The sequence below is a fragment of the Petaurus breviceps genome, unplaced genomic scaffold (assembly GCF_028583685.1).
Source record: "Petaurus breviceps papuanus isolate PSGF00001 unplaced genomic scaffold, PetGlider_PUasm1.0 37, whole genome shotgun sequence".
Lineage (NCBI taxonomy): Eukaryota > Metazoa > Chordata > Mammalia > Diprotodontia > Petauridae > Petaurus > Petaurus breviceps.
The window spans coordinates 99,552,314-99,563,995 of NW_027186296.1; the positions used below are offsets into that span (position 1 = coordinate 99,552,314).

The 11,682-nt window shown below is 37.6% G+C and overlaps 1 protein-coding gene across 3 annotated transcripts in view; it reads right to left on the reverse strand.

The window, feature by feature from the left end:
- The window catches only part of FGFR2 (fibroblast growth factor receptor 2), a 117,500-nt gene that overhangs the window by 22,041 nt on the left and 83,777 nt on the right, over positions 1-11,682 (reverse strand). For all 3 annotated transcript variants that reach the window (XM_069099110.1, XM_069099109.1, XM_069099108.1), the window contains one exon: positions 905-1,056. In XM_069099110.1, coding sequence (XP_068955211.1) covers positions 905-1,056 — 152 coding nt within the window. The remainder of the gene's footprint in view (positions 1-904; positions 1,057-11,682) is intronic.

An 11,682-nucleotide genomic window follows, 5' to 3' on the forward strand; every position in this document is an offset into this window, starting at 1 on the left:
TCCAATCAAAGGGCAGGGATGACCACCAGCTCATTTACCCACAAATATAGCCCCTTTCCCAATTTTCTATTCCCTCGTTGTGTACCTCAGATGTTACTTTAGCACTTTCTGGAGCAGATTCAGGAATGCTTTTATAAATACTTTCCCCCTTTTTTGTGCATATAAACTTGCCCATTGTGTCTCTCAATTTTTCCTCTACTGCGTACAACCCCAAATTTGTGCAGCTGCTATCACAAAAGTGAAAATGAGGTTACTAATAAAATCATGTGGTGAAAGCTAAGTGTGTGAATGCAGAACTGGCTGTACATGTATAACTATATATCGTTGGGAGACAAATCAACTCTTCAAGGATTTCTAGGTAAGAGTTAGTTGAAATAAGTATCTGCTTACTACATGTTGTTTTGGAAGAATTTGTTCACCTCCCAAAACCAGGAATTTCATTACAGGAAATAGTTCATTCAGCCCAGAAACAGGGTCAGTATCTTTGCTTCTTATATTTCTAACATCAGTCAAACTCTAACACCCATGAAAGACTTAAAAGAGAGATTTGTTAAATTCCCCAATCCGTCTTCTGATCTTACCACTCCATCTCGGTCTGTACTTGATTTATAATCTTGGCTATAGTGTGTCTTCAAGACTCGAAATCAACAGACCCATGATCTGTTCTGAAGAGTGTCAATCTATTGTATCTAGAAACCTGAACTTGTTTATGCAATAGAGTATAATTAGCACAAAATCTTGTATACAGCAGGTGCTTAATGAATATCTCCCAAATGAATATATTATATGCATATACCCATAGACATATGTATGTATACATATATAATGTAAAACCTTTGTGCAAAAAGACAGCTGTAGAAACACAAGCTTGTTTCATATGTATCTTTTCAGTAGAAATACTAACTTGTCTCTTGGAAATTCCCATTTTGGGTCCTCAGGCAATTCATACTCAGAGACCCCTGCCAACATTGGGGCATCAGCCGTTGAGGACAGTCGAGTTGTTATTCTCACCAAGGGTGTATTGGAGTTCATGGAGGAGCTGGAGTCAGCGGACACCTGTTATTGGAATACAAGATGCAAAAGAAACAGATGTAATTCTGGCCCAATCATTGAAATATGGCACTACGGGATACACTAGCCCAGCCAGATTGTAATTGTTATAAAGAAACTGAAGGATAGCCACAGCCCCAAATTTAAGACAGCCATGAAAACCTTTTTTTTTTTTTTTTTTAGGATACAGGCCTCTTGTTAACCCTGTATTTCACTAAAATGATATAAATGTGATAGATCTTCAAACAAACATTTTTATTTTACAGAAAAACTATTCAAGCTTTACTAAAAAGATTTGTCTTCCATCTTCCAGGTACAATTTTCAATTCCTCCATTACCATCATCATTAAAGCATTCTTAACCTGGCCACAAAATGGGCACTTCATAATTTCCATGGTCTGCTTTTGATATAGTCAAATCATTAATCAATGCATTTGTGTGAGAAATTAGATTCAAACTCTTGGAAAAAGCTCATTTATCTTAGAGCCCCTCCTGTGTTTTTGAAACACAAACCAAAACATCTCAGGGACATAGCCTTAGGATTTGAAATGTGAAAGATAGATGGCCGATCAGTTTTCTCTAACTCCCTTTATTCAAGGTAATCTGAGAGGCATGTGTTGTGAGATATCCTCAGATTTATCATACCAAATGCTTCCAACCATGAAACGCAAACTTTCTTGCTTCATCCCACCATTCCTTCTTGGGACTTGATGAAATAGGTGCCATTAAATAAAAATGGGTTGCCACTTGTCAGCTTCTGTTTCAGAAACCAGCAGATTACACACAGGGAAAAGTATGGCCACAGAACTTCAGCATTATTTCAATCACATAGGAGAAACTAACCCTGATTCTGATTGGGTGAAACTTATATTTATCATACCACTTTCTGAAAGCTTTTTGGATGAGTGCTGTTGTTTTTATTGGTTTCTCGTTCAATATAATCAATGTTTTCCTTTCATTTGGTTGCTAGGTATAGAAATAGTGTCAAGAAACTTACTGGGTGGGCCACTTCTAAACACAAATGTTTTGCCAAGGACAGTGCACGACTCCAGCCAACTTATGGGATGTTGGAGCTACAATTGTGAGCCACCTGCCTTATAAACAGATACCCAAGGGCTAGAAGAAGAGATTAAACATTTACACCAGAACTTCACACAAATTCATCTCAGGTATGTCTCACGTTAGCATTTTCCAGCTTTTTAATTATTTAGAGCTATGCTCACAAGAGGGAAAAAAAATACATCAAAGACTAACCCTATCTATACAGATTTGGCTTAGGAGACCATTCTTCAAATCTGGAACCTGTACTGTCCCTACAAGAGGATCAAATGTTCTTATCAATCCCCTACCACTTCCTATTCACTGAACTTTGACTTGACTCTTGGTAAAATCAGATGGCCCTTAGTTGCCCATAAGAACTTGAGACTTAGTATAAGATCAGAAAGGAACCTAGTTTGAAGGAAAAGACAGTAGTTAAAACATTCAATTCAAAGGATGGACTCTTTTTAACAGTAGTGATTTTCTGTTTCAAATGCAAATTAGTAAATTTCATACATTTCTACATTAATAATCGGCAGGGAGAATTCTCCATCACTTCTAAGATTTTATAATTTAAGCAATATACAAATAGCACACAAACAATATACTTTCACTTTTAGATAACACAGTCAAAAGAAAGAAAATATTTTAACTAGAATAATGAGGTTGTCTATTATTAATTATAGATTATTAGAATGACTAGATTATATTTATATAAGGCCACTTTTTAGTTATGAATCACTTTTCATGTTTATTTTTTGAATTAGAAGAGCCCTTACCTTAAGACACAGAATTTTAGGCCTGGAAGGGATCTTAGAGTCCAACCTCTTTAGTTTATAGATAGAGAAACTGATATTTGAAGTGGTTTGGCCAAGGATAATAGATGATGGCAGAATAGGAGCAAAACTTGGATTTCCTAGCTTTTAGGTCAGTGTTGGGGAATTTTTTGAGGGGTTGTATTATTTCTCTTTGCCATACAATATTTCTTCAATGATTTTCTTAGTTGCTTTGAAACTGACTACATATGTATATATAAAGTATTACTGAAAGAGGGGGCAGCTAGGTAGCATAGTCGATAGGGTGCTGAGCCTGGAGTTAGGAAGAGTTCAAATTCGGCTTTAGACACTTACTAGCTGTGTGACCCTGGGGCAAGTCACTTCATCCTATTTGCCTCAGTTTCCTTATCTGCAAAATAAACTGGAGAAGGAAATGGCAAATCACTCCATTATCTTTGCCAAGAAAACCCCAAGTTTGGTCATAAAGAGTTGGACACAACTGAAATGATTCAACTACAACCACAAAATCATTGAAAGAGGATGACAGAAAGAAAATGGTTTTGCAAAGAAGGGTTAAAATGCCACAAAATCTTTGAGTCTAAACAGACTATCTCACTTCCCTTTGGGGAGATGAGCTGAGGTTTCCAAGATCCCAGCATCATAGATATAGATGTGGAAGAAACACATAGGCCATCTAGTCCAATCCTGTCATTCTGGAGATGAGGAAATCAAGGCCCAGAAAAGTTAAGTGACTTGCCCAAATCACAAGGCAGTGAGCAGCCAAGATGGGATCTGAACCAAGCTAACTCCAGAACTAGTGTTCTTTGTACTGTGTGACTGATTCAAGAGGGCTTCCAATTTTTAAGATAAATTTTAATATCCTAGCTAAAAAGTTTGGGGAAATTCCTTAACTGAAAGTAGATAACTAATTCACTCTACCATGTAGACACACAGATGTTTTCATTTGCGACAAACTGCTTAAAACATTTACTCTAAACTCAAATACCTCAAGTATAATTATAGCATGGTTATGTCACTCACAAAAATACTACTTCAAGGATCTGTGATTTTATTGATATCTACTCCCTCCACTGAAATAGACTACATCCCCTCAGTTGGAAGATGTTCTTCTGAAAGTTGCTACAGTGAAAAATTCATAAGCCCTAGGACAATCTAGTGAGGAGCCAGCCACTACAAATTTAGCTAAACTAGAATTTATACAATAGAAATAGAAGTCTATTTCTAGCTAGGCCCGCATCTGGTGACTGCCTTTTCAGGTTGGTGCCACCTGTTAGTCTGTTATCCACTGGCAGGAGAAACCATTACCACTGTCATTATGAGGCATCAGATTAGAACACTTATAGCATTCAATAATAAAGATTTATTAAAATAGCTTATATTTATGGGGGGTTGGTTATTCAAAAAACATAGTACTTTGCTATTGAAAGAACCTTCTCCTCAAAACCCCCTCAAGAAAGGTAATGCAATTATTATCATCCTTATGTGACAGTCAAACAGCTAGAAAATGGAAGAGCTAAGGCTGGAACCCAGGGCTTTGGAGACTCCTGAATCCAGTGCTCTTTCCATTAGACTATGCTGCAATTTTTATTTCCCAGAGCTCCCTTTAAAGACTTGTACTCCCTGTATTTGTGGCCTTCTGTATTAGCTGTATTTATAAGTTACTTATTTACAAAACTCAAAATATTATTTAGTCGAAAAAATCTTCCTTAGACCAAAGAAATTAAAATTACATGACTATATCCCATTTGCCTACGCTCAGTGAAACAGCCTTTATTTGAATCATATTATGATTTGATCAGCCAGAAAATATAATGTGCTATATGGCATTATAAGGACCTGGGTTACTCTCACTCAATATGACTATTTTCATAGTCTTTCTGGCCACAGAATTACAAGATACCAATCAAGAATACATGGGGCAAAATTAGCATATTCCAAGTCATATTATCCATTAATAATTAATAAAACTTTCTGCATAGAGTAGCATGAAACTAACAAATTTAAGCCAATCACATTCTCTGGGATCATGTTGAAAAGACGGCTACACATGGTGAGAGGTGGGGCCTATGGCCAAGGCAAAGAGATAAGCTAATTTCTCCACCAGGAGATAGGCTGCAGAGAACTGTTGCTTGAATAAACAAAATGAAATTCAGAACCTCCATCATTACCTGAAAAGAGTGTCTGGGCCATGCTTCGGCCATGTCCACTAGGACTCACTGCCATTAGTACCTCCATTCAAAGGTAACCACATGTGACCATGAGATCCTAATTTAAAAAGTGCAGGCATCTCAGAGGAGATGAGATGCAGCAGGACCAGGGGCAGTCAGCCAATTAGCCTTTATTAAGCATTTGCTCAATGGTAGCAAACACATGTTAAGCACCAGGGGTACAAAGAAAGGCAAAAACACAGTCCCTGTCTTTGAGTGGCTTACGTGCTAAGAGAGAAGACAACGTGTAAGTCACAAGGCATACATGAGATACCTACTGAGGAGACACAAGGGGATGGGACTGGAGCTGAGCCTTGGGAGCTAAGAAGGGGAGGCCAAGAGGGAGCAGAGATATTCCACAGAGCTGGTGGGTAGGAGTATTGGTATACCTGGCCCAAGGATTACAAAGTAAAGAGCAAAATGTGAAACTAGAAAGGCGGGAAGGCACAAGGCTGTGAAAGGCTTTAAATATTTTATATTTGACCCTGGAAGTAATAAGGAGCCTTTGGAGTTTATTGAGTAGAAGGTAATGGAGCAGACCTGCACTTTAGGAAAAATCACTTTGGCAGCTGAAAGGGAGATGGATTGGGAAGGAGAGACACTTGTGTTAGGGAGACCGGTGAGAAGACTATTCTAATAGTCCCTGTGAAAGGTGATGAGGGCCTGTCCCGGGGTGATGATTGTATAAGTGGAGAGGAGATGATACAGATGAGAAAGGGTGTTGTGTTTCCCAAGTCCTGGAGAAGTATAACAGACACAGACACAGGAGCCTAGATCAAGAAGGAATTTCATAAGTACAACCCTACCTGGCATTATTTAACAGGGAAGAGCTGTTAGTTGCAAAGCAATGAAAGGGGCTAAGAAATTCATCTACTGTTCTGTGGTTATTGTCCAGCTGTGTCTGATTCCCCATGACCCCGAAGGCCCAAAGCATGTCAGGCCCTTCTATCCTCCACTCTCTCCCAAGATCTGTCCAAGATCATGTTCATGGCTTCCCTGTCATCTCCTGCTCCCTGAGACATGTTGCCATTCTTTTGTTCAAGACTGTAGAGTATAAACAATATGACCACCCCAGCAGTCCTTCCAAATAATAAGGCCCAGGTCCCCAATTGCAAATACTAGAGATTGAAAGCTTTAGTTTTACTATGGAATGCTTCAATATCTAAGCCTTTTTTCATTGTTTTGTTCTTGTACTGGACATCTCATATGATATTGTACTGTGGTTATTTAAAAAAAACAAACACACACAATGTAGTCAGTTGGGATTTCCCACTAAGAATTTTTTGCAGCAATTGTATTTTGACATTCTGCAGTTGGAGGATCTGTCTATAAAGGATTGTGCAGCCTGCTAGAACTTATTAACAAGAATTCAATTTGGGGTGGACCTGAGTTCAAATGTGGCCTCAGACACTTAACACTTACTAGTTGTGTGACCTTGGGCAAATCACTTAACCCCAAAATGCCCTCCAATAAAAGCCAAAAAAAAATTTAAATTCAACAAAACAATAAATATTTGTTAAAATCCTGCTAAAGGCAAGACAATATGCTAAGGACTGGGATACAAAGATTTTTTAAAATAGCACAGTCCCTTCCCATAAGTAATGGGCATGGGAGATACATACACAAGTAATAAAAACTGGACTATGATAGGGTAAGTAGAATAAGTAAAACAAGGAATTTGAAGAGGAAAAGGGAAATTAGAAAAGGCTATTCTTTCTTCAATTCAATGAACTTTGAAACGTGTTTGCTGTTATATATTATATTATTAGTATTATAGTATTATTATATAATGTAGTACATTATAGTATTATTATATAAAATTTTATTGGGGGGTGATATAGTCAGTTTTCCTGGTTCCAATTTAGACACCAATGTGGCTAGATTTATAATGGTTTGTTTAAATATGCATTTTTTAAAAATTACTTCTTTTCCTTCTATTTCTCTTCCTCCTTCCTGTACTTTCATATTCACCTTCTGTCCATTTATTTATCTGAATGATTTTTGCCTTGTTTTCCACTTGTTATCTGACAATGGAAAATTACATCTTGAAAGTAACAATTCACTGGAAACTTTGGATATTTCCTAAAGACTGAATTTGGCCCCATGATTTAGAACTTAGCCTAGAACAATCACGTAACTTAGTCTGGTTAATATGCTAAAAAATGCCAGCATAGAGTCATAGTAAGGACCATTCCCTCTGACTTACTTGACTTTCACTGTTTGTGATTTTTCTGTACTTTTGATTTGTATTTTCTTGCTTAATGATTGAGAATATGAATTTCATTTAAAATTGATTATACCCTACTATATTACATATTCCCTATAGTGATACATATCTACTATATATAGAAATGTATAAATGAATACATAAATGTTATATTTTGTGCATATACATAAATGTTGAAAAATTTATATTTAGATAAATTTCTATCTATATATAGTTATATTCATCTATATTTATATTCATGTCTATATCTACAAATAATTATAGATATATATGTACAACACAAATATGTATGCTATATGTAAGTGTATATATGCATAACTATATGCATATATACATCTCATCCATGAAAATCATGCTCTAGTATTTTATTTTTTTTTTAATTTTTCACAATTTGGAAATAAATGTTGATTATTGTCCTAGGGATGATTTCTTCTAAGGACCAGACTAGCTACCACTGAAGAGGCTAGTCAAATTACAATAATGCACATAAAGCACTCTATATACACATAAGTGTATGTAAAAGTTAAAGCACTATATGGATGTTGGATATTATGGTTGTTTTTATTGGTGGTGGTGGTAGTAGTAGTAGTAGTAGTAGTAGTAGTAGTAGTAATAGTAATAGTAGTAGTAACAACATCATTATTACTACCAAAGGAGGATGGTCATTAGATGTTGAATTTTCTTGGTCATAACTCATGAACACCATATACCAATGGGTAGAGAAGCTTCAATTTATATGGCCTACATTGTTGTAGGAAGTATCATACTACAGAATTCACAGGTTTTTCAAATATTGAAGTAGATATGTATCTTTACATATGGCTAGATATATCAATAGATAAATATGTCATTGCTCCCATAAGTCACACAAGACAAAAACAGAATGTTAAGGCAAAAAGAGACCTTCTAGGTCATCCAACCTCTCCCTTAGCAGGAAATTCCCTGAACATGGTCCTTCGATCTGTATCAGAAATTTTCCTGGGCTAGGAAACTCATTGCCCCCTGAGGCAGCCTATTCTGTTAGAGAATTTTCCCTTATATATCTATAGAATCTGCCTCTCCACAGTCAAAACAAGGCTGATCCTTCTTCTGCATGACATCAAACATGTCCAGGTTATGTTTTCTCTTTCCCAAGACAAACATCCCCAGTTTCTTCAGGTGGTCTTTATGTGACATGCTTCTGAGACCCTTCACCATCCTTCCAGCCCTCCTCTGGACATACCTCCACTCATTCACGCTCTTCTCATGTGTGTGATCCAAAACTGAACACAGCATTATTTATGGTCTCTGACTAAGAGTCAAGTAAAGCAAAACTAAGAACCTTAAAGCTCCATGTATACATCAGGTATTATTGTTGTTCTCATTAGAATATCCTCATTCTGGACGTTATGCCTCCCTCTAACCCAGTTGTGGGGAACCTGTGGCTTCAAAGCCACATGTGGCCCTCTGGGTCCTTAAGTAAGCTCTTTCAGAGGAGAGACTGGTTTGGTTTGGTTTTGTTGGGGGGGGGTGCGGTATTTGGTTGGTTTTCTTTGGGCTTTTGTGGGGGGAAGGCTGCTTTTGTAGTCTCAATGCTTAGCCCTGTTTCTGGCACAGAGTAGGTACTTAATAGATTTGTGTTACTTTGATTTGACTTTAGCAGGGAAAAGGTGTGGATTTCTACCAACGTACCTACTAAAATACATTTTGAATCTATTTCTTCTACTTGTTTTTGAACCATATTTTTTAACTAGATATGCTGGTTCAGACCACTGAACAAGGAATGAGGACACCAGAGGTCTAGCTCCTGCTTTGCCACTAATGTGCTGTGTGACTGGCACGCTACCTCTCTTCTCTGGGCCTCAGTTTACTTATTTGTAAAATAAGAGTAATAATAATATCTCACATTTACATAGTGCTTTAAGGTTTGGAAAGCACCTACTGAAGGGACTAGTCTAGGTCATTCTGAATTTCCCTTTTAATGTGCTCTGATTCTAAATTCTCTTTTTGTTGAGGGAGAGAGAGAGAGAGAGAGAGAGATAAATATGACTACCTTTCTATTCACCTATATTTACCTTGAGGTTTATAAGACTTGACAGATTATTTTCATTTATAGTAATTCTGTGGAATTTCATCTTCCCTCCTAGTTTCCTAATTCCTAAAGAGTCATTTCTGCTTCTCTACTTCAGTAAATCCCATCATTTCTCTTGCCCGATTAGATTTCCTATTTTTCCCAAAAAAGATCATGATCACCCCACATTAGATTTTCCTCTTAAATTTATCTTCAATTATTTTTTTCAATCTGGACATATCCCATTATAGTATCTTCCTATGATAGTGTTACTAAAGAAATTTCTAAATTACCAAAGATAGAGCTCTTGTAAATTGTTTTCCTATCCCCTGTTCTGGGCAGGAATATTTTAGTATTTATTTTTTATTGTTTTAAATACAGCCTCCTCACTCTCCGGAATCTTTTAATCGTGGGCCAAGAATCAAGTTTTTCAAAGGATACTATTCTCTAGTTCACTTTTCCTGGGAGATTAAGCAAGGTTTTATATTTTTGTTTTGTTTTAAAGGGTCATGCCAAGTGATAGGGTTAACTATTGTATTAAGATTTAACAATCAGATGAAGAACCAGGAGAGATAGAGAGCACTCTAAATAGCCAGGACTACGGAAAGAAAGGAAGAAGAGGGGGAAATATTTTCACCATCTATTTAAGAAGAATTTTTTTCATGGCCCTGCCCAATAAAGTCCCCCAACTTACATGAAATGGGAGCTTTCCCCCCATTCCTAATCAGGAAACAAAACAGTAGAGCTTCTTTTGATCTGGCACCAACACCACCCCCCCCCCCAAGAATGTTTTTACTCCCTCTGGGCAGGTAGCTAAGATAAAGGCTGGAGATAAAAGTTCAGGAGTTTCTTTTGGTTCCAAAACAAAAAATCAAGCAACAAAACCTAGCAAACCAACAAATCAGCCTGGCTTCCTTCCCCTGACCCTGTTTTGTTGGGAAAACTGCTAATCTGCGGAAATAGCCACCCAGTCCTTGCTGTGCTGACTTATAATTTCTAACCAGTCCAAAAGCAGGCTGGAAGGCCAAGTCACCAAGGCCTCTTTGCAGGGTTGGGGAGGGGAAAGTACATAGAGGCTGGGGGATGGGGGCAGGCAAGGGGCTCAAACTGAAGGACAGATTCCAGTTAAATGACCCATGAAAACTCTTAACTACCAAAATATTTTCTAGAACCAATGAGATTCTTCTCAGCTCAAGTTAGATTTTTTTTCCAACTGTTTAGCTCACCCAAATAAAAGACCTCAAGATTATGTGGTGCACAGCATGTTTCAGAAGCTAATTTTCTTAAAAGAAATTTCATTTTTAACATAATGTATTTGATTATTAATCTACCATTAATCAATTAATCAACAAGCATTTATTAAAGCACATATGTGCCAGGCAATGGAAATATAAATATAATGAATGAAACAATTCCTGGGCACCAAGCCCCTGTTACCTAAACCTTCACTCAGGTTTTATAACTTTCCTCTCACTTTAATTCTTTATGTGTATTTCAGGAAAACCTTGCCTTTCACTCCTGAGGGCTCCTCAGCTCAAAATTCTGACCCCCATTCCACATTTTAACCTATCCATATATAACACCTTCATAGTTGGAAAAATTAGAGAGACAGAGAAAGAATGAGAGAGAGAGAGAGAGAGAGAGAGAGAGAGAGAGAGAGAGAGAGAGAGAGAGAGAGAGAGAGAGAGAGAGAGAGAGAGAGAGAGAGAGACAGAGAGAGAGAGAGAGAGAATATCTAGGGTCCTCTGAGGGCACTGTGTAAGGATTATAAAGGAAATTTATAACGTAGAGATGCGAAGAGTGAGATGTTTAAAATCTCCAACCCATTTCCACACAGGGTCTTGGCAGCCCAAAGTGAACCTGATGTCCCTACTGAAAAAGCCTGTTCAACTAATCCACCAGCACCACATGCCTCCTTAACAAACATCCTCTGTTTTCTTCTTTCAAATGATTTGTGGAAAATGCTCAAAAACCCAAGCCTTTTTTTTTCTTTAACACATAGATGTACAGAGACTACCCAACAATGACTACTGGCTGTCTGTCAGTGACAGGGGCAACCAGGCAACTTGGCTCCCTTGGTCCTGAATCTAACCAGCAGCTGAGCTTATTAGAACTGCCAGACTGACTACCATCTTTAGGATGGCTCTTATTATTCTCATTTAACACAATGTGTGCCAAAAAACACCACTGAGGATAAGAGGCAGCTCATGATACCCCAAAATGAGGATCTCTCCTCCTCCACCTCTGTCTCTCTGTCTCTCTTTCTCACACACACACACACACACACACACACACACACACACACACACACAC